General features: G+C 38.3%; 2 protein-coding genes across 3 annotated transcripts; both read left to right on the top strand.

Moving 5' to 3' along the window:
* The first annotated feature begins 7,999 nt into the window (after nt 1-7,999).
* On the top strand, nt 8,000-12,434 carry LOC137708795 (MAR-binding filament-like protein 1-1). Its single transcript, XM_068447945.1, has 4 exons — nt 8,000-8,376; nt 9,804-9,847; nt 9,965-10,105; nt 10,478-12,434. Exons 1-4 carry the CDS (start codon nt 8,109-8,111, stop codon nt 12,179-12,181), a joined length of 2,157 nt encoding a protein of 718 aa, XP_068304046.1. The 5' UTR covers nt 8,000-8,108; the 3' UTR covers nt 12,182-12,434.
* Nucleotides 12,435-12,825: 391 nt separating this feature from the next.
* Nucleotides 12,826-20,258, top strand: LOC137749259 (putative pentatricopeptide repeat-containing protein At1g17630). 2 transcript variants are annotated; one of them, XM_068489361.1, is made up of 4 exons: nt 12,826-13,413; nt 14,155-14,234; nt 14,653-14,834; nt 17,795-20,258. In XM_068489361.1, exon 4 carries the CDS (start codon nt 18,016-18,018, stop codon nt 20,203-20,205), a length of 2,190 nt encoding a protein of 729 aa, XP_068345462.1. In that variant the 5' UTR covers nt 12,826-13,413; nt 14,155-14,234; nt 14,653-14,834; nt 17,795-18,015; the 3' UTR covers nt 20,206-20,258. The 2 variants fall into 2 exon arrangements, with proteins under 2 accessions (XP_068345462.1, XP_068345463.1); XM_068489362.1 differs by lacking the exons at nt 12,826-13,413; nt 14,653-14,834 and having other exon boundaries at nt 14,218-14,234.
* Nucleotides 20,259-20,692: the final 434 nt, after the last annotated feature.

Raw genomic sequence — 20,692 nt, 5'->3', positions numbered from 1 at the left:
GTGTCACATTTAGTTGATAAAAATACCACTAAACAGTAGCATTATGTTTCTTGTCCTTGTAGATAAAATAATTTAGAAATATAAAGGAAGAAGGCTAAAAATGTGAAATTTTCATAATATCAAAATTGTTCTTCCCTATTAGGATTATCAAAAAAAAAAAAAAAAAAAAAAAAAAAAAAAAAAAAAAACTGTATAAGGTAGTTAATAAGTAAATTAATTTTCACACTATATTTTAATAAAGAACAATAATATCTAAAATGTTGTAAACTTCGTATTAAAGTGTGATTGTGTAAATCCTAGATTAGATTTGATTCTAGTTATCCTTTCGTATTATGACTTGTATTCCTTGAGGATAAAGGATTTCTTCTTTCCCTTATTACTATAAATAAAGGCACTATGTAGGAGGGATAACACACACATTCCCCTACATTCCTATAAACACATTCTCTCTACAATCTTTCTCCCTCTGCCGCCGGCCTTCCTTTTTCCTGTCAGATAAAATAAACCATAACACGTTATCAACACGCTCCTACAGTTGCGCTTAGGAATCTGGCGATGAAGCTTTCTACATCAAACCAATTCATCTATATCATCACGCAATCAGGTTCTTCCAAAACAACAATTTTTATCTCGATATTTTTGCAACCCTGATAGCATGAACATTCACCATAATGCATGACCTAACTTTAGGATTTTTGAATTTTAGATTCTACATAAATTGTGTATGCATTATATTCATAATTGTTGAATTATGGGAATTTGATATTGTCATGAATTGCATCAAAGAATTGCTCATGCATTAAATTATATAATATGCATTGAATTGAATTGAAAAAGAAAGAAAAAAAATTGCAAACTGCTAGGGTTCTTCAAACTCATGACCTGAACTGTGCAACCCGCTAGCAGCCTGCGTCGGCCTGGTGAGCCTATCCTAGCAAGGAAACCCAAACTGCAAACCCATAACCGAAACGGTGCATTTAAGGCACCATCGTCCCGACCTTCAACCTGAAGCCCAGGTACTCCCCATTGATTTTTCCAACGAAACACAACTGGCAGTCGTGTAATTTGGACGAAACTCATCGTTTTTACCAACGATTTTTTTTCGAAATTCCAAAAGAATTTCATGAGTTTTTATTCGAATTTGATCGAATTCCTTCAGTTTTTCCACCCCCCCCCCCCCCCGACGTTGACATTACACCTCCGTTGACAAAATGGCTCTCCGATGAACCATGGCTTGCACCAACCATAGAAACACCGTTTAAAGCAGCGCCGTCAACTAGTTTCTACAGATCCCTACACCCAGCACCGCTGAGGTGGCCTGAAGATCACACCTGAGCCCTAACAGGCCTCGGTTTCCATTCGGTCTATTCGCACAACACCCTTATTATTTGGGTCTGCTTGTGCCGAGAGTTTCAATTCACATCATTAGCCCTTTGGGCTTTGGTGATAACCCGACCTGAGAACCAGTTGAGCCCATATGGGCTTCTATCGTTTCTCCCATACACCGCATCACATAGGATCCCAGCTTCTGCTGGTATATGTATGCGTGACGCACTAGATTTCAACTTCGCTGGAGTATCCATGTTCTCGTGTCTGCATCACAGATGATCCATGCCCTTCACGGGCCCTTATTTTGGGCTTGTGCATGCAGCCCACTTACTTTGTGATGTTGGTCCAGCATGCATGTTCGGCCCAAGACTAAACTAGCTCAACATTTGGGCTTAAGATGGGACGCACAACACCTATTTGATTAGCCCATTCGTGGGCTTTGGCCTTATTTTGGGTCCTGAGTTTAATTGCCTAATTATTTTAGGCCCAATGAGTTATATATTTTTTCACCACTTTAAATTTGGCCCAAAATCCAAATAATTAATTCAATTATAATTCTAGACCTGAAGTTCTATTTGCATATTTACTTCTTGTATATTTCTATGTATATATATATATATATATATATATATATATATTTACGTTTATCTGCAGGAACATATGAACTTGAAGTTCATAATTATTTCGAAACCTGAAGTTTCTAAAAATATGCCTTGTTTGAAAACCTGAAGTTTTCCTTAAAAACATCATCCATGAAAACCCGAAGTTTTTTTTAATGCAAATTTAAACCAATACATGTTTATTAGAACCTAAATGTTCTACTTCTATGTGAATGGATTGATTTTTCTCCATTACACTAACCACATCTTGTCTATCTATTTTGTGATAGGAACATGTCGAACTTGAACAAACTCGACTTCACCTTTTTTGAGGTCTCTGGAATGAACTACCTCAAGTGGGTCTAAGATGTGAAGCTCCACCTCACTGCAAAGAACTTGCGTCCCAGCATTGAAGATGAGACAAAGGACAACCCAGTTGGCGAAGCTGAGAAAGTCATTGCTATGATCTTTAACCGAAGACATATTCATGACGCCCTGCAAACCGAGTACCTTGCTGAGGAGGATCCACGAGTACTATGGGTCACTTTGGCTGATCGTTTTGATCACCAAAAGGACATCTTCTTGCTGAAGCAAGACATGACTAGCAATATTTACGCTTGCAAGACTTTAAGTCTGTGAATGAATATAATTCTGAAGTTTGTTGAATCCGATCACTTCTCAAGTTTTGTAATGAGACTTTGCCCGAAGATAATTTCTTGGAGAAGACTTATTCGACCTTCTCTGCTACTAATATTGTCCTGCATCAACAATATAGAGCTCAGAAGTTCACTAAGTTTTCAGATTTAATGTCTGTTTTACTTCTCGCTAAAAAGAAGAATCAGTTGTTGATGAAAAATCATCAAGCTCGACCTACTGGGGCGATTGTTGTGCCTGAAGCACACTATAGCACGAACCAACGCCCAAAACGCCAAAAGAGGTGTGGTAGAGGCAGCCAGAAGCCACCCTGTCAAGGTCAACAGAGCCAAGGCTTATCTAAGGGAGGAAACAAAGCCCATAAGCTCCATAACCTCGCTCCCAAGGCCCTAAACTTCAAGAATGAGGGCAAAGCACCTGAAACCATGGATGCAGATATGTGTTATCGTTGTGGTTCAAATGACCATTGGTCCAGTGTTTGCCGAGCTCCCTAGAAGGTTGTATCTGAATATCATTCTTGTCGTAAGAAGTTTAAATCAAACTTTGTGCAAATGGACGAACCATAAAGTACAAAGATGGAGGTTTCTGACTTTCAAGAGGTTGTTACCCTTATGGAAGATTAGAATCTTAGACATAAACTATTTTTTTAGTTGAAATTGGACATTGCGGCTGAATTCCATAGTAGTGGCCGAACCCCCTTGTGTTTTGGTTAAATTTTGAACAATTTTCCTTTATGTTTGGATTATTTATTGGTGATTTGTTTTTTGGATATTAAGTTTTTAATTAATTACCATCCTTGAATACTTAAAATTATTTTGAATGGATATTTGTTTTTACAACTTTTATGCATGTGACTGATTCAAATTAATTTTTTCATTTTAGGTATGACTAATGGGGAAGTTAGTTGTCTGGCAGATAGTGCAACCACGCACACCTTTTTGAGTGAACGCATCTATTTCACTAACTTCATACCTAAAGATGCACCTCTAACAACCCTCTCAAACACATCCAACATGATCAAAGGATACGTTAAGACACGTATAATGTTGTCCAATGGTACAATCTTGACCATTGATGAGGTACCCTATTCTCCACATTCTGGAAGAACGTTGTTGAGTTTCAAGGATATTAGAGATAACAATTACCATGTTGAAACCTATGTAGAAAGCATAGTTGAATTTATGTGCATAACTTCCTATGAATATGGCCAGAAGCGTATCCCGAGTGGTCTGTATACTATGATCATATGACCCATAAAATGCCATTATGTGGCCAGCCCTACTTCTGGGACCGCGCACGAAATTACACTTTGGCATGATCATTTGGGACATCCTGGATGAATAACGATGCGCCGTATCCTCAAATCATCACATATGCATCCACTAACCCGAAGTTTAGGTTCGATTCAAGGAATCGCATGTCAAACTTGCTATATTGGAAAACTTATCATTAAGCCTTCTTATGACAAGACTCATTCGAATTCTTCCATTTTTTTACAAATGATTCAGGGGGACATTTGTGGACCGATTTACCCTCCATGCGGACCATTTAGATACTTTATGGTTTTGGTTGACGCTTCCACACATTGGTCACACGTGTGCTTGTTGTCCACAAGGAACACTGCATTCTCCAACTGTTGGCTCAGGTTATCAAGGTTACGGCTCACCACCCTGATTATTTGATCAAATCTATTCGATTGGATAATGCTAGAGAATTCACATCTAAAACTTTTGATGACTATTGCATGTTGGTTGGGGTGGAAGTTGAACATTATGTACCCCATGTTCACACCTAGAACAACCTTGCAGAGGCATTCATTAAGCTCTTATAAATGATTGCTCGATCGTTGGTCATACGTACCGAGTTCCTAATTGTTGCTTGGGGCCATGCAATATTGCACGCAACCATGTTGATTCGCCTGAGGCCTGTTACGACCCAACCATAAGCGTTTTTGGTTATGCAGTCTATGTGTCTATTTCACCGTCCTTACGTACAAAAATGGGGCCTCAACGAAGGATGAGAATCTATGTCGAATATGATTCTCCTTTGATATTTCGTTACTTAGAACCTTGGACAAACAATCTATTTACTGCTAATTTCGCAGATTGTCACTTTTATGAGACAGTCTTCTCGTCATTAAAGGGAGATAAGAACGTCAACATTCTTAAAGAACGACCCGAATTATCGTGGACAACTCCCATGTTGTCTCATTTAGATCCTCGCACCACTTAGTTTGAAACTGAAGTGTAGCGCATATTAGATCTCTAGAGCATAGCTCAGAGCATGCCATAAGTTTTCACCGATCTAGCGCGAGTGACAAGATCACATATTTCAGCTGTGAATGTGCTTACAAAGATGGAAGTACCAAATGTACGACGGACTTCCTTCCTGGAGTCCAGGGACGCCACTTTGGTCAATCCACATACATTAGCAGCTAGCCAATCATTTACCCCTACACATAAGCGTAACATACCTTTTGGTTTATGAGATTCACACCCCTAGAAGAGGAAACCCACGGCACAGGCACCTGAAGAACCTACCGTGAATCTGACTATCACTTATCCATTCTATCTAACTCATAAAGAAATTTTAGATTACAGAAGTGTCATTGAAGAAACGAATCCTCCTCCCAAGAATCATGAGATTTCGATCTATTATGCTAGCTTAGATGATGTGTGGTGTAGAAATGAGATGATCGTCAACGATGCATTAGCATATGCAGTAACTACTGAGATCATGTTGAGCGATGACATTAAACCTTGTTCTGTTGATGAATGTTGACATAGAATCGATTGGTCAAACTGGAAATAAGCAATCTAAGTCGAAATTGATTCGTTTGCGAAACGTAAGGTGTTTGGACATGTAGCTCCTACTCTTCCACATGTGAAGCTCGTTAGCTACAAGTGGGTTTTCGTTCGGAAGCGTAATGAGAAGAACGAAATTGTGCGTTACAAAGCTCATCTTGTTGCACAAGGCTTCTCACAACGCCCCCGGATTGACTATGATGAAACTTATTCACCCGTCATAGATGTGATTACTTTTCACTACCTTATCAGTTTAGCAGTTTCCAAAAAATTAAGTATGCAGCTGATGGACGTAGTAACTGTGTATCTCTCAGGGGATCTTGATACGGAAATTTATATGAAAGTTTCGAAGGACTTACATTGACTGGATCAAATATTTCCAAACCATTCGATTGAGGTGTTCACTCTACTGTTTAAAGCAATCTGGAAGAATGTGGTATAATCATCTGAGTGCGTATTTGACTAGTCAGGGATATGTGAACAATGAACGATGCCCTTGTGTGTTTATTAAGAAGTCACATTTTGGTTTTGCAATTGTTAAAGTATATGTCGATGACATGAATCTCATCAGAACTCCTGAAGAGCTCGCAAGAACTGCCGCGCACCTGAAGTCGGAATTTAAGATGAAAGATCTAGGAAATACTCGATACTGTCTCGGTCTTGAAATAGAGCATTGTTCGGATGGAATCTTAGTACATCAATCAAACTACATCCATAAGGTGTTGTGTCGCTTTAACGAGGATAAAGCGAAGCCTTCGAGTACTTCTATGGTCGTTCGATCGCTAAATGCAAAACGAGATCCCTTCTATCCGAATGAGGATGATGAAGAGATTTTGGAGCCTGAAGTTCCTTATCTAAGTGCGATTGACACTTTATTGTACTTAGCTCAATGTACTACACCCGACATCTTCTTCGCTGTTAAACTTTTGGAAAGATACAGTAATGCACCAACATGCAAACTTGGACTGGTGTTACAGACATCCTCCATTACCTTAAGGGTACTATGGATTTGGGCTTGTTCTATCCCTACGGGTCCTCGAGTGATGTCGCACCCCTTACTTTTCGAGTTGATTCTTGCCTTGTTGGTTATGCCGACACATGATACTTATATGATCCGCACAAGACGCGTTCTCAAACGGGTTATGTCTTTACCGTTAAAGGCACCACAATCTCTTGGAGGTCAACTAAATAAACCTTAGTTGCCACTTTGTCTAACCATGATGAAATTCTCGCATTACATGAAACAACTCAGGAATGCTTTTGGTTGAGAGCAGTTGTGGGCCACATTCGAAGCTCCTGCGATCTTTACCCTGTTGTTGATGTCCCTACGACGATCTATGAATACAACGCATCATGCATCGAACAGCTCAAGAAGGGTTACATCAAAGGAGACGACACCAAGCACATTACGCTGAAGTTCTTCTTCTCACATCAACAATAAGAGCATCAGAAGATTGAAGTCACGCAAATTCGTTTACAAGACAATCTAGGCAACCTCTTCACCAAATCACTGCCAAAGACAACATTTCAGAAGCTTGTTCAAGGAATTGGTATGTGTAAACTTTTTGAGTTGTAACATTGCTAGTTCTCTTTGGAATTGTGTCAAACTCAGGGGGAGTATTATGAAGTATACTTGCTTGATCTTAATGTACTCTTTTCCCCTACAATTAGGAGCATTTTTTCCGCTGGGTTTGTGCTACCTAACTAGGTTTTAACGAAGCTCCCACCTTGGGTTGATCATATCCCTGATGACGCCCCGTAGACATTTCATTTGATTTTGCATTGCGCACACATTTTTCCTTAGACTATGGATTTTGTCCCTACTTGGATTTTTTTGCCATAGCCTTAGAGTTTTTTGATAGACTTGCTTCCTTATGCAAGTTTCTACCTTATTGAGAATAGCATGTTCCCAGAATCAATGCTGATGAGTCGACTTCCTCAACTTCTACCTGATGCTGAATCTACCTTGAGTATTTACACACTCAATGAGGAGTGTTGTAAACTTCGTATTAAAGTGTGATTGTATAAATCCTAGAATAGATTTGATTTTAGGTATCCATTCCTATTATGACTTGTATTCCTTGGGGATGAAAGATTTCTTCTCTTCCTTATTACTATAAATAAAGACATTACGTAGGAGGGATAACACACATTCTCCTACATTTCTACAAACACATTATCTCTACAATCTCTTTCCCTCTACCGCCAACCCTCCCTGTCAGATAAAATAGACCACAACATAAAATAAGTAAAATAAAAAAAAATAAAAAAGAGCTCATTGCCACACGTAATTTTAAAGTTAAGGTCTTATAAAAACATAAATAATAAAAAAGAATATTCACAATAATAATAAACAAAAAAATGTGGGAGGTTCGGGTTCAATGCTCCGAGTTGTTTAGTATGCTTGACTGATTCCCCATAGAGCTTGGAATGGATAGATAATCGTGGGTTTTCACCGGTTGTTCTCTTTTTTCTTTTTGAAAAAAAAAAAAAAACAATGATAATAAAAATAATTAAAAAAAAAAAAAAGAGAGGAAACAACCATGAAAGTTGTTTTCTTTAACCGTAAGCCATACGAACACCAACTGAAACTGAAAAATTGAAAAAAAAGAAAGAAAAGAAAAGCTCTGCCTCTGAGCGTTCAACACTCTATCCCTTTATCCCAACCGGTCCGGAGGCAAAGAAATCAATCAACCAAGAAACAAAAGCAACGGGCTTTCTCATGGGGAGCTCTTGCTTTTTGCACTCACCCCTCTCCCTCTCTCCTTTCCCCTCTTCTTCTTCTTCTTCCTCTCACCCCATTTTCCTGTGTTCCTCCTCCAGGAATGCAGATACCAGGAGGAGGAGGACGACGTTGCCAATGGCGTCCCTGCGGCAGGAGGACTCAAACGACGGCGTTTGCAGCAGCAGGAGGGCTATTCTGTTTGTGGGTATTTCAGTTCTTCCATTTTTGCAGCTCAGGGGCACTGCTCTTGAAGGCTTGGCCACTAGTAAGTTGAACTTTCATTAGAATGTTGTTTTTAAGGCAAAGAGATTATTGGGTTTGCTGATTGCTTGCCATTTTAATTCTTAGAGATTTGGGTTTGTGGCAAGTTGATCATTGCACTTCAATTGTTTGCCATTGAAAAGATTTGGGTTTGTTGCAAATAGTCTTGAGAAACTTATTAGAATTTGAATGAGTTCTTTTTTCTCTTTATTTTTCTGTTTCAAGTGACTGGTGACTCAAGATTCTGTAAATGCATTAGGGGTTTTGATAGTGCAGTTTAAGTTTAAAGGATGATAATAAATATTAAAAATTTGATGGTGATTAGGCAATTCTAGAGTGGTTAATTGGTTATGGTATATTTCGTTTTGTACTGCATCAAGTGGGAAGTTTCTACTTGTAAGCATAAGTGATTGTAAGATTTTCCGGTTGTTTAAGGTAATTGTGCATTGCATAGGCGTTGATCAGAACAAATCACCTAATACGTGTCATATGGTAGCACAAGAGAGTTTACAAGCTCTTGGGTCCCCATGCCTTACTAGACAGTTTTGTGCAGAAATTTCTAACCATGAGTCATGCCATTTGGTATGAGGGTAGGTCTCACCGTGCAATTGGGCTAGATTCCATGGCTGGGGTGACCTATACCAAGTCTGGTTTAGAGTGCGCATTGGTATTATGCACGGGGTATAATATAAAGTCACTGAAAGTTGGTGGGTGGTAAATGAGTGTAGAAAGACAGGTAGACGAGGATGTAAGGCATATAAGTGTTGTTGACTGTCTCGTCCCAAATTCCCCATATTGGAACAAAAAGAGTATCTTTGGATAGTTTACAAGCTCTTGGACACCCTTCCCTTACAAGATGGTTTTGTAGGGGTAAGTTCCACCCATCATTCATGACTTTAAATGCTTAATCAGGAGTAAAGAGAAAATCTGACTCTAATGTTTTAGGTTGTTATAAGTTTATTAGTTAACCTTAATGCCAGGCCAGCTACATAAATTTATTGTCCGATCGGCTGTTCTGCAAGTCAGTTTCTTCTTTAGCAACTCAAAATAGCAGCAGAATTTGGGTAGTCATGTTGGATTTTTAGTTTCTTTGTTCATCATGTTGCCAACCAAACGAAGGGAAAGGGATGCAGACAAGCAGGATTTTGGTAGAGTTCCACAAAACACAGTTGATATCATTTTAATGCGCAAAGATAGGATGTAGTTGTGGATCTTATTAATTAGGCAATAATATTTCTAACGTAGTTCGTGGTATTACTATTTACTAAACCTTCTCCTTATATATTTTTTATACGAAGACTCTTACTGTGCTGCATTTTTAGTTCTTTTCTTAGCAAGGACTGGTATTAATATAAATTATTCTCTTTGATAACAAATTTCCGTCTCGTTTCATGTGGTTTATGCGTCAGTTCCTTTATTTTTTTATTTCAGAACAAAGTGAGCTAAAGACACTGGAGGAGAGTAAAAACGCAGAGGTATGAAATTTGAATGTCTACTAGATTCACTATAAAATCTCTATTTACTTTCCTTTTTATTTTGTTAAATGGTTGCCATAAGGCTTAATGTTCTAAAGTGAGTTATTCATTAAACAGGAAGCACCTCAAACAAATGGGGCACCAAATCCCGTTTTGTCTCTCCTAAATGGCATTGGTATATTAAGTTCTGGTGTCGTCGGTGCACTCTATGTGTTGACTCAGTCGGAAAAGAAAGCCACTGATGCCATGGTCGAATCTGTAAGTCCCTATCCAATACCACAGAAAAAGCTTTTCTTGGCATGCTGAGACGACATAGACATACCACAGATGCTGAAGGGAGTCTAGTCCCTTTGAAAAGGAACCTCAAAAAGTACTAAAAGCATAATGTGTGTCTTTTAATTTGCCTCCCAATCTTGTTTTTGTAAATGCTTCCTTGGAAACAGATCCCCCATCCGGCGCTCCCTTTTCTTTCCTTGTTTCTCTTATAGAAATGTGAACTAAGCTCAACCAGTTAATGTATGAGTCTGAGCTCGGTTAAATCACTCTCCTTTAGTTTTGGTTCTGTTCAAGAAAATACTTTTAGATGCTTTGTCTGATTTTACCCACATATACTATGGTTGAAATGCACAGATGAAGACCAAGCTGAAAGAAAAGGAAGCTGCTATTGTTTCACTGGGGAAGAGCTATGAATCTAAGCTACTAGGTGAACAGGAAGAACGGAGCAAGCAACTCACAAAGGCAAAGGAAGAGCAGAATTCTCTAACAAGCCAACTGAGTTCGGCAAAAAGTACAATTGCAAGCTTAAGAAAGGAACTAAATGGTGAGAAGAAATTGATTGAGGAGCTTAAAATTCAAATTGACAGTCTTAAAACCAACCTTTCAAGGGCTGGAGAAGAAAAGGTGGTACTTGAAGAAAATTTGAAGGAAAAGCAAAACTCAATTGAAGTCTTACAGGGAAGAATTGATTTGCTCAATTCAGACATCAAGGATAAAGAAAATAATGTTCAAAGTCTTGGCTCTTCTCTTGTAGCAAAAGATATGGAGTTGAAGGACTTGAAATCTATCTACAATCAAACGAGGGATGAACTAGCCAATACACTTACAGATATTCAAAAATTGAAAGGCGAAGTCCTGAAAAATCAAAAGGAATTGGATTTGAAGAATTTATCTGTCGATGAACTGAATGCAACAGTTAGTTCTTTAATTTCTGAGATAGATGATTTGAAGAGCAAGTTTGTTGCTATGCAGGAGGAATACAAAAAGCTGAAAACATCCTCCGCTAGAAAGGCAGATTTGGATTCTAAGCTTTTGGGAGAAAAGGAAGAGGAACTTCAGCAGCTAAAGGAAAAGCTTGAACTTGCTCTGAATGACACGAGTAGAAACAAAGAAGTAATTGCTGATTTGACCCGAGAGAGGGAAAACTTGAAGGAAATTCTGGATAAAGAACTGGAAAATGAAAAGAATCTGAAACATGAACTCAAGAGTACTCAGGAAGCTCTTGTAAAATCAAGAAGTGAAGCTTCCAATTTGGAAAATCAATTAAAACAGTCAAAAACTTTGTGCACGGAGCTTGAAGCTGAGATCTCTAGGGTTCAGGCCGAGTTTGCTGGGGTCAGGGAATCGCTGCAGAGGAGCCTTGATGAGGCTACCTTAAGTGGTGATGCGGTTGCTGGTGAGCTTGCTGCAGCAAAAGAACTTTTGAAGAAGACAAATGAGGAGCTGCAAGTTTTGTCCCAGGACTTAGCAACTGTTGTGATAAAACGTGATAGCCTGCAGGAGGAATTGGTTGATGTCTATAAAGATGCTGAAAGAGCTTCTAATGATCTAAAAGAAGAAAAAGAGCTAGTTTCTTCTTTAAAAAAAGAAGTTCAAGCTCTGGAGAAGCAGATTTCGAAGGATAAGCAGTCTCGTAAGTCTCTTGAAACAGACCTGGAAGGGGCTACCAAAGCACTGGATGAGATGAGCCAAAATGCATTGGTACTTTCCCAAGATTTTGAGAGGGCTAATTCTCTAATTTCTAGCCTTGAAGATGAGAAAAAGGTCGTTTACAAGTCCCTTACAGAGCAAAAGATTGTGTCCAAAGAGGCCCGAGAAAACATGGAAGATGTCCGTAATCTTGCCATGAGACTGAGCAAGGAAAAGGATGGTCTGGAGAAGAGAAGCAAAAAATTGGAGGAGGAATTGGCATCTGCCAAGGGTGAAATATTGTGGCTAAGAAATCAAATAAACTCGTCCAAACATCTTGTAAATAATCAGCAACTGCCGGAAAAGGCTGAAGAGCCTGTCACTGTCGCTCCAAGAAAACGTGGTAGGAGGAAAAAGGCTGCCGAGTAAAGGTAGTGAAGTACTTTAATTGTGGTAATCTTCTTTTCCCGATTATTTTGAGTCTTCCTGTACCATCATCCTATGAAGCCAGTTGTTCTTTGGCTCTCTTGTTCTTGGACTTCAAAATTTTTCCCCGATATGAATGCGTTTTCAAGTAGGATGCTGAGGGAGTAGTGAAAAATGATTTGTATGTAACACAGATGTGATCCCTTTCACGCACATGATCAGTGTATAGTATCGATTCTGGAGATTAGCGGATGTATAGAAGATTCAATATCCAATATTTTCTTGCAAGTTTCTGCATCTCTACTATCTGTATGCTAAATAGATTGTTCTTCAGCACAAGGTTTTCGGATTATCCTCGTTTAACAGGAAAATCCATACACAACCCTACTCATTGGAAGCACGATTTTCTGTTTTTCATTTTTCCTAATGTGAAATCGTTATAAATAACTGTATCAGTAATCCGGCACCAATTTGAATTCATGCAGTGACTGCACACTCGAAAAAATAGTAGTCTAATTCGTGCATGGCTCAATATATATATATATATATATATATATATATATATATATATATATATCAATGCCTCAAACCCTAGAAAGTTTACGAACTTTTGCTGCTGCATTGTGATTGTGATGTGGAGATGCTGAATTAAAATCCAGTGGAAATAATGAGATCCACAAATTTAATCATGGGAGGATAAAAGCTGGAATAAGTGCTTTTATTCAAGTGCTTTTGGAGTGATAAGTAAGAAACTAGCTCATCCAAAAAGCACAGACACAGACAGATACCTTCGAGTGGAAGATAAAAAAAAAAGTTGAAGTGGTTGCGACGCAAAGCAGCACAAAATGCTGTAAGTGCAGCAGCATTTTCCGGAAACCAAAAAATTAAAAAAGGTAAAAAAATGAGAGCTTGAAGCGATCACAGTGGAAGTCAAACGCGCAAATCCAGAAGCGAGTACTTACAAGTGAGATTCGAGGAGCTTTTGACCTGAGGAGGAAGACAAGAACTTTGGCTTTGTTTTACCCTCACCGAGCCCTCATCTCATCTCTCTGTCGAATTCCGGCCAGCCACCGGCCCACCGCCACACCATACTATCGTCTCTGACTCTCCAGCCTTCCTTCACCACACAGCCACGCCACCACTCTCTCTCGCGATCTCTCTCTCTCGTGCGATTTTCTCTCACAGACAGAAGACCTCCCGATCCAGCACCGAGTCTCACTCTCACCCCAAATTAGGTAATTAATTTAGTGTTTTGAAATCTAATTTTTGTCTTCCTTTTGAAATTTAATTTAGGGTTTGGAATTAATTTTGTTTGCGGAGTTCCCTTACTGTGTTGGTTGAATGAATTGGCATGTTTACCATTTGGTTATCTTGTTCTGGTTGATCCCCTTTTTGCCCTTTATTCTTGTCTTGCGTTTGGTAATTTGAAATTTGGATATTTGTTGATTTTTGTTTTTGATGTGTTTGGTTAGTGAGAAAATGGTGGGACAGTAGAAGGAAAACAGGTGTTTGGTCATTTGGGTGTGTGCATATATTGAATGAAAGAAATTTGAGAAGGTGGTCCGCTCTTAAAAGAATCCAGATTTTAACATTCAGTTAACTTAATAAGCTGAAAATAAAATGAAAAATGAATCATACAAGGAAGTTAAATTGGGGTGATCACTGTTTGAATTTGCTTCAGTTGTACTTTCTATTTATAGGACAAGGTAATGGATGGATATCCCAGTTTGCCCATATAAACTTTTTGGAGGTATGTGTCTGTTTCAACCAGATCAGAATAAGCTCGATTTGTAATGTGATACAAGCTTTCAAAGATATCCTGTTTTAAGCAAAAATACTCTGCATTGCATCTTATGTCTATTGGCTTTTGTGTCCATTTGCAGGATGGGTTTCTCGTACTTTGTTTCTTATATACATACGCACTATCATTCATCTATTTTTTATTTTTTATTTATTTATTTTTTATCATTATTCAGGAACCACTTGAGGAGGTTCATCTGGCTTAACATGATGGTAAACTCAGCGCTCCACCGAAGGGCAGAATCCAGCTGTTGAGGTACCAGATAATAAAGTTCCAGCAGAATGCATTAATTATAATAATTTAGTTGCTGCAATATGTTCAGTATTGTTACGCTTGAACTCACAGAATCACTAGCATGTTTTTTCTTTCTGCTGTACAAAACCACCTGCAATCGCACAATGTAGAAAGAAATTATTGCGTTTGGTTCTTCTGATCACAGCATAGTAATTGCAAATCGTACTCAACAATTGAAGTTATTTTCCATTAGCTAAGTTTGCTGCATGACGGTTGTGATAACATCTCATTTTATGTACAAACAAACTTATTTTGTCCCCACTTGCTTCTACATTCGCTAAGTTTACTTCTCTCTTGCATTTGCTAGTAGTGTTGGTGCTCATTAAAGTTTATGGCATACACGTCCTGTTCATTAAGGTTTGTGTTGTCCTCTTTTCAGGAGCACCGTGGTTGAAGTATAGCACCGACTGCACCACTCCACTGCATTACCCGCTATAATAACAATTGTATTCGGTCTACTCCAATTGACACTAGGAGGTCTTTCATCTTTGAATAAGGTGAAGTAGGCCTTCAATTGAGCTTAAGGAGATTGGTCCTCGGTTTGAATTGAGGCTTTTTAAGGTTAGTACTATATCTTCATTTTGCATTCACATGTTTGTGTTGTTTATGTCGTATGGACATTAGTTAGATATGAATAAATATGAATTCTCTTTATGAATAGATATGACTCTTTACTTGTGTTTCCTCTTTATGAATATATATGAATTCTCTTTAATCGTTTCCTCTTACTTTGCACATATTGAATATGTTAATGGTATTGCATTTGAATTGGATGTGTGATTTATTGATTTGAATTTGGATATATGCTGAACTGTGGTTGTGATATATTAATGTGCATTGTTATTTTATTTGTTAGGATGGACGGGTCTAGTAGCCAATCTAGTACACCTATGGTCTCGGTATTAGGAAAACGAAAACAAACCCAACCTAGTGGTACCCTTCAACTAGGCACTCCCTCACCTCAAGATTATTTGCATGATGATTATTATGAAGATTGTTGGGATGATGATCCGGATGTGGAGGAGGATATTGCATTAGAACAAATAGAAGAAGAGGGGGAAGAGCGGGAAGAGGAAGTAGAAGTAGTAGTGAGACAATGGAGAGTCCTCCTCGGAAAAAGGGCAATAAGAGAAAGGGTCCAAGTTTGGCGTGGAACGATGTTAAGAGGGTAACGATCACCAATAATAATGGGGAGAAATCGTTCATGGCCGAATGCAAGCATTGCAAACTCTTAGTATCGGCACACCCTAGAACTCATGGGATGGTGGGAATTCTTAAGCATTTGAGGAAATGCCTGGGTTCTAGTCTGTTTTAGAATGTGGATCCGAACTAACCTACATTGACACAAGCGAGGGAAATAATAGGACTAGAATGTGGATGCTAAAATAGGGAAATGCATGCTAAAATGTACCCTAATATGACTTAAATTGACGAAAAATAAAATAAAATAATAGATTTGAATATAATAGTAGGATGAAATTACCAGCTTTTAATGAATTTAGGGACTCATTTTACCCAAAAAATAATAATTTAAGGACCTAATTTTCACTGGAGTTACAATTCAGAGAATAAATGACTATTTTGATTAAACAAAAAAAAAAAAAAAAAAAAATGGAATTAACGGCTATTTTGATTAAACAAAAACAAGAGTCATATTTTTACAGACACAACTTGTATATAATTTATATATATGTTGTTTGTTTAATGTCTATTAAATTCCGCTACTCAAATATAAGTATATGATTAACGATTCTAATTAGGTATGACAAAAATAATTATAAGATCGATGTACAATTTGTGCGCTACTTGTCCTGGCACTTAGCAACTCGTAAATATGATCAACTATATATGGCCAACCTACTTGTACAAGCTGTTTTGCTATATGCTTTAGATTATGAGGTTTTTTTAAGTTTGGTCAATTTATGTAAGCATTAGGTGAACAAACTCACAAACACAATTTATTCTCTTATAATCCTACTCTATTGAAATATCCAAATTTAGTTGGTTCCATATTTGCCTATGTTAGGTGGTCTTAGTTAATCTTATATATAAATGGGGTAATCCGTGGCACAACTCCTTTTACACAGTTTTTGACACGGTTTTGTGGAGGCCTCTCTGCTACGTATTTTAACAAAGCAGTATTCTTCTTCATTTGTAAGTGAATTCTTCTTCACTTGTAAGTGAGAGTTTTTAGGTTACATTCTCGCCAAAGACGAAATTATTAAGTTATCACAGTCAGTCCATGCTTGCTAATTTCTTTAAATTATTAAGTTTCTGTATTTTAATTTCTGTATTTTTGCGTTCTTTTGGTTGATGTGTTCTCAATTCTTTTTTGTCTTTGTGTACAAATGTGTTGTCAAATTTCTCGTACTTGAGAAGTGGAATGGTTATCAAGCGGCCGCTACTTGTTTGTGTTTGCTGTGTAGAGTGAGCCATTGAACGATAGGATAGTAATACAAGCATAAGATAATATCACAGAAGCAACTATATTACAGGAGTCCCACAACTTAACCTTATATCGGTTTTCCTTTAACGATTGTAAAATGACTTCTGTTACCATTTCTGTACACACTTCGGGCTCGTTTTGTACACATGATTGGATTGGATACATGATTGCTGCTACCATTTCTGTACACATGATTGCTGTCTAGTGAGTTGGTAAATGCTTAAACAAATTCAAAATGTTTAATCCTGGGTTCTATAGTACAAGTTGTGTATGTGTGTGTTTGAAACAATATCCCTAATGAAAGTTATTGCGTTTTTACGCTGGTCTAGTAATGTATCCCGTGCTTCAGGTGTATGCCGGGAAGGAAAACAAAGCAATTTTCCTAATGAAAGTTATCATATATGCTTCCTTTGTGTGTGAATGTGCTGTAGTATAGTTGAATACAGTTTCCAAGGAACGTGTATTTCTTGTCATATTGGAAATGGAAAATAATATAGCAGAGCAGATGATGAAGTTCTGAGTTTTTAGGTATATTTTTGTACCAATGATTCTGCTATTTTGGGGACAATAAAAGAGAGGTTGGTATTGAGGTCATTCTCTTACGTTTGCTCAAGTTGCCATCAATTTTGCTTTGTTAATTAGATATACAAAAGATAGGAGACAGATAAATATAAATATTTCCTGGCCTCCTAGAAGGTTGAATTGGGACTGAAAAAGAGTTAATACATGTGCTAAATTTGTTTAAAAGTAACGAGGTCATTTGTGTTGTGTTTCTGTGATTTTAAAAGAATTTTATTGTTATCTTCGATTCTTTAAATTACTTGTATTTTTTTCTCTCTGCATTTCGCGTTGAATTGTAAGACCTTCAAGCTATTTATTGGGGCCAGCAAGCTGAAGTTCTGTTTGAAACTTGAATTATTGTCCATTGTTGATTGAATTTAAAAAATATAAACTGGTGTGTGCCTGTTTTTTCACTGTTGTTTGTAAAATTTTCACTGGTGCCCAGAAAAGATCTTCTGGTGGGCGTTCGAATTTGTGGCTGGTTTAATATTGGTTTTCTTTTGTTAATTTGCAGGATCATAACGAAGTTGTTGTTCTGTATTCTAAGAAAAAAATTGAGCTGTCAAAATTAAGGAGATCCTTTAACACAATATCATCTAAGGACTCAAAGATTTCTCATCCAGATTCGGTCCTGGTTACATTACGGGATGTAGAAGATGATGAAAAATTAGATGAAGACGATGAAGAAGTAGAAACATCAGAGTCAGCATAGTACAAAATCTCAACTTCTTCTTCATGTTTCATGCATCGCCTCAGTGTCTCCATCACAACCATCTCTGTTTCCCACAAATTCTCAACCATTTGCTCTCTAAACACCTCCAGGTTCATCAGACCCAAATCATATCACACCCGTCCTGCACTACCAGCAATGAATTTCTTGACTTCTTTGAACACCTTCTTCGACAATGTGCTGGACCTGAACAGTGCAAACAAGTTCATTCCCAAATTGTTACCACGGGCACCTGTCAGTCAGCATTCTTGGCCGCCCGGCTCATAGCTGTTTATGCACGTCTTGGCCTCGTGTTGGATGCAAAGAAAGTTTTTGACACCACCACAGTTGAAGGTACATCAAATGTGCTCATGTGGAATTCAGTCCTTAGAGCTTATGTCTCTCATGGGTTTTATGAAGAAGCACTCCAACTATATGACAAAATGCGTAAACTGGGGGTTTGGGGAGATGGGTTTACATTTCCTTTGGTTATTAGGGCTTGTGCATTTATATCAAGGCTTAAGTTATCCAGGAGTGTGCATGCTCATGTTATACGTATTGGTTTTCAGAATCATCTTCATGTTGTCAACGACTTGTTGGGAATGTATGGGAAAATTGGTCGGATGGATTGTGCTCGCCGGTTGTTTAATAGAATGGGTGTGAGAAATTATGTTTCATGGAATACTATGGTCTCTAGCTATGCCTTTAATTATGACTGCGATGGTACTACTGAGATGTTTAGGAGGATGAAGTTAGAAGGGTTTGTGCCGAACCCTGTGACTTGGACATCATTATTGTCAAGTCATGCTCGTTGTGGCCGCCATGAAGAGACCTTGGAGTTGTTTGGTAGAATGAGGGCGGTAGGAATTGAAACTACAGCTGAATCGCTTTCTGTGGTGTTATCTGTATGTGCTAACCTGGCTGTGGTTCACAAGGGTAAGATGATTCATGGATATGTTATAAGGGGTGGCTTCCAAGATTACTTGTTTGTGGAAAATGCCCTTATATGTATGTACGGAAAGTGTGGTGATGTAGAAAATGCTCACGAATCATTTTTGGGAATGAAAAGCCAGAACCTTGTCAGTTGGAATGCTTTGATCTCAGCCTATGCTGAATGTGGTTTGTGCGATGAGGCCTTTGCAATATTTTCTCGGCTGAATGAACACCCATTAATGAGACCTAATATCATAAGTTGGAGTGCTGTTATTGGAGGGCTTTCTTCCCAGGGACGAGGAGAGGAGTCTCTAGAACTTTTTCGGCAGATGCAGAATGCAGGAATAATTGGCAATTCTGTCACCATATCCAGTGTTTTATCTGTTTGTGCTGAACTACCAGCATTGAACCTTGGTAGGGAAATTCATTGTCATGTGGTTAGGGCTTTGATAGATGGTAGCATTTTGGTTAGAAATGGCTTGGTTAACATGTATACGAAGTGTGGAAGTTTTAAGGAAGGGCATCTAGTATTTGAGAGTATTGACAGTAAGGACTTGATAACGTGGAACACTATGATTGCTGGATACGGGATGCATGGACTTGGTGAGACTGCTCTAAGAGTTTTTTATCAGATGCTCGACTCGGGATTAAAGCCAGACAAAGTAACATTTGTTTCTGTTCTTTCCGCTTGCAGCCATGGCGGGCTAGTCACAGAGGGTTGTCGTCTTTATGATCAGATGATTAGCGTCTACGGTATAGAACCCCAGATGGAGCACTATGCGTGCATGGTTGATCTTCTCGGCCGTGCTGGGTTATTGCAAGAAGGAAGCAAGATTGTGAAAAACATGCCAATGGAACCCAATGCTTGTGTTTTGGGTGCTCTTCTTAATTCTTGTAGGATGCACAAGAACAGTAATATTGCAGAAGAAACTGCCGCCAACGTTTTCAGCTTGAACTCTGAAATGACCGGGAGCTACATGCTGCTGTCAAATATGTATGCTGCTAGCGGGAGATGGGAGGAGTCGGCGAAGGTGAGGATCTCAGCAAAGACAAAGGGTTTGAAGAAGATCCGGGGCCAGAGTTGGATCGAGGTGAAGAATAAGGTTTTTATGTTCTCGGCAGGGGAGACTATGCAAGCAGGGTTGGAGTTGATTCATGGTATCCTTCAAGACTTGGCGCTTCAAATGGAGAGAGAGGGATTCAACACAACAGGCTACAAATGTAAACATATTTCTCCAAATGATAAATTGGATTATGTTATTCTTGGTCAATATATTTATTAACTACTAGTTCTTGTGCACTATAGTACTAGTTTTGACTTTGCTTTAATTGATTGGTACCTTTTTCTTTGGATTAATATTTTCTTGGCTTTTCTTTGTTTTGTTGAACAAACGATGTTATCTACAGTACGGGAGTAAAGAGAATCTGACCCTAATGTTTTAGGTTGTTATAAGTTTGTTAGTTAAACTTAATGCCAGGCCGGCTACATAAATTTATTGTCCGATCAGCTGTTCTGCGAGTCAGTTTGTTCTTTTAGCAACTCGAAATAGCAGCAGAATTTGGGTAGTCATGTTGGATTATTTGTTTCTTTGTTCATCATGTTGCCAACCAAACTAAGGGAAAGGGATGCAGACAAGCAGGATTTTGGTAGAGTTCCACAAAACACAGTTGATATCCTTTAAATGCGCAAAGATAGGATGTAGTTGTGGATATTAATATTAGGCAATAATATTTCTAACGTAGATTAGGGTATCTACTAAACATGAAGAT

This window comes from Pyrus communis, chromosome 11 (genome assembly GCF_963583255.1).
Source record: "Pyrus communis chromosome 11, drPyrComm1.1, whole genome shotgun sequence".
NCBI lineage: Eukaryota > Viridiplantae > Streptophyta > Magnoliopsida > Rosales > Rosaceae > Pyrus > Pyrus communis.
Note: the sequence above shows the minus strand (reverse complement) of the source record. Positions and strands in the feature narration are given on the sequence as shown.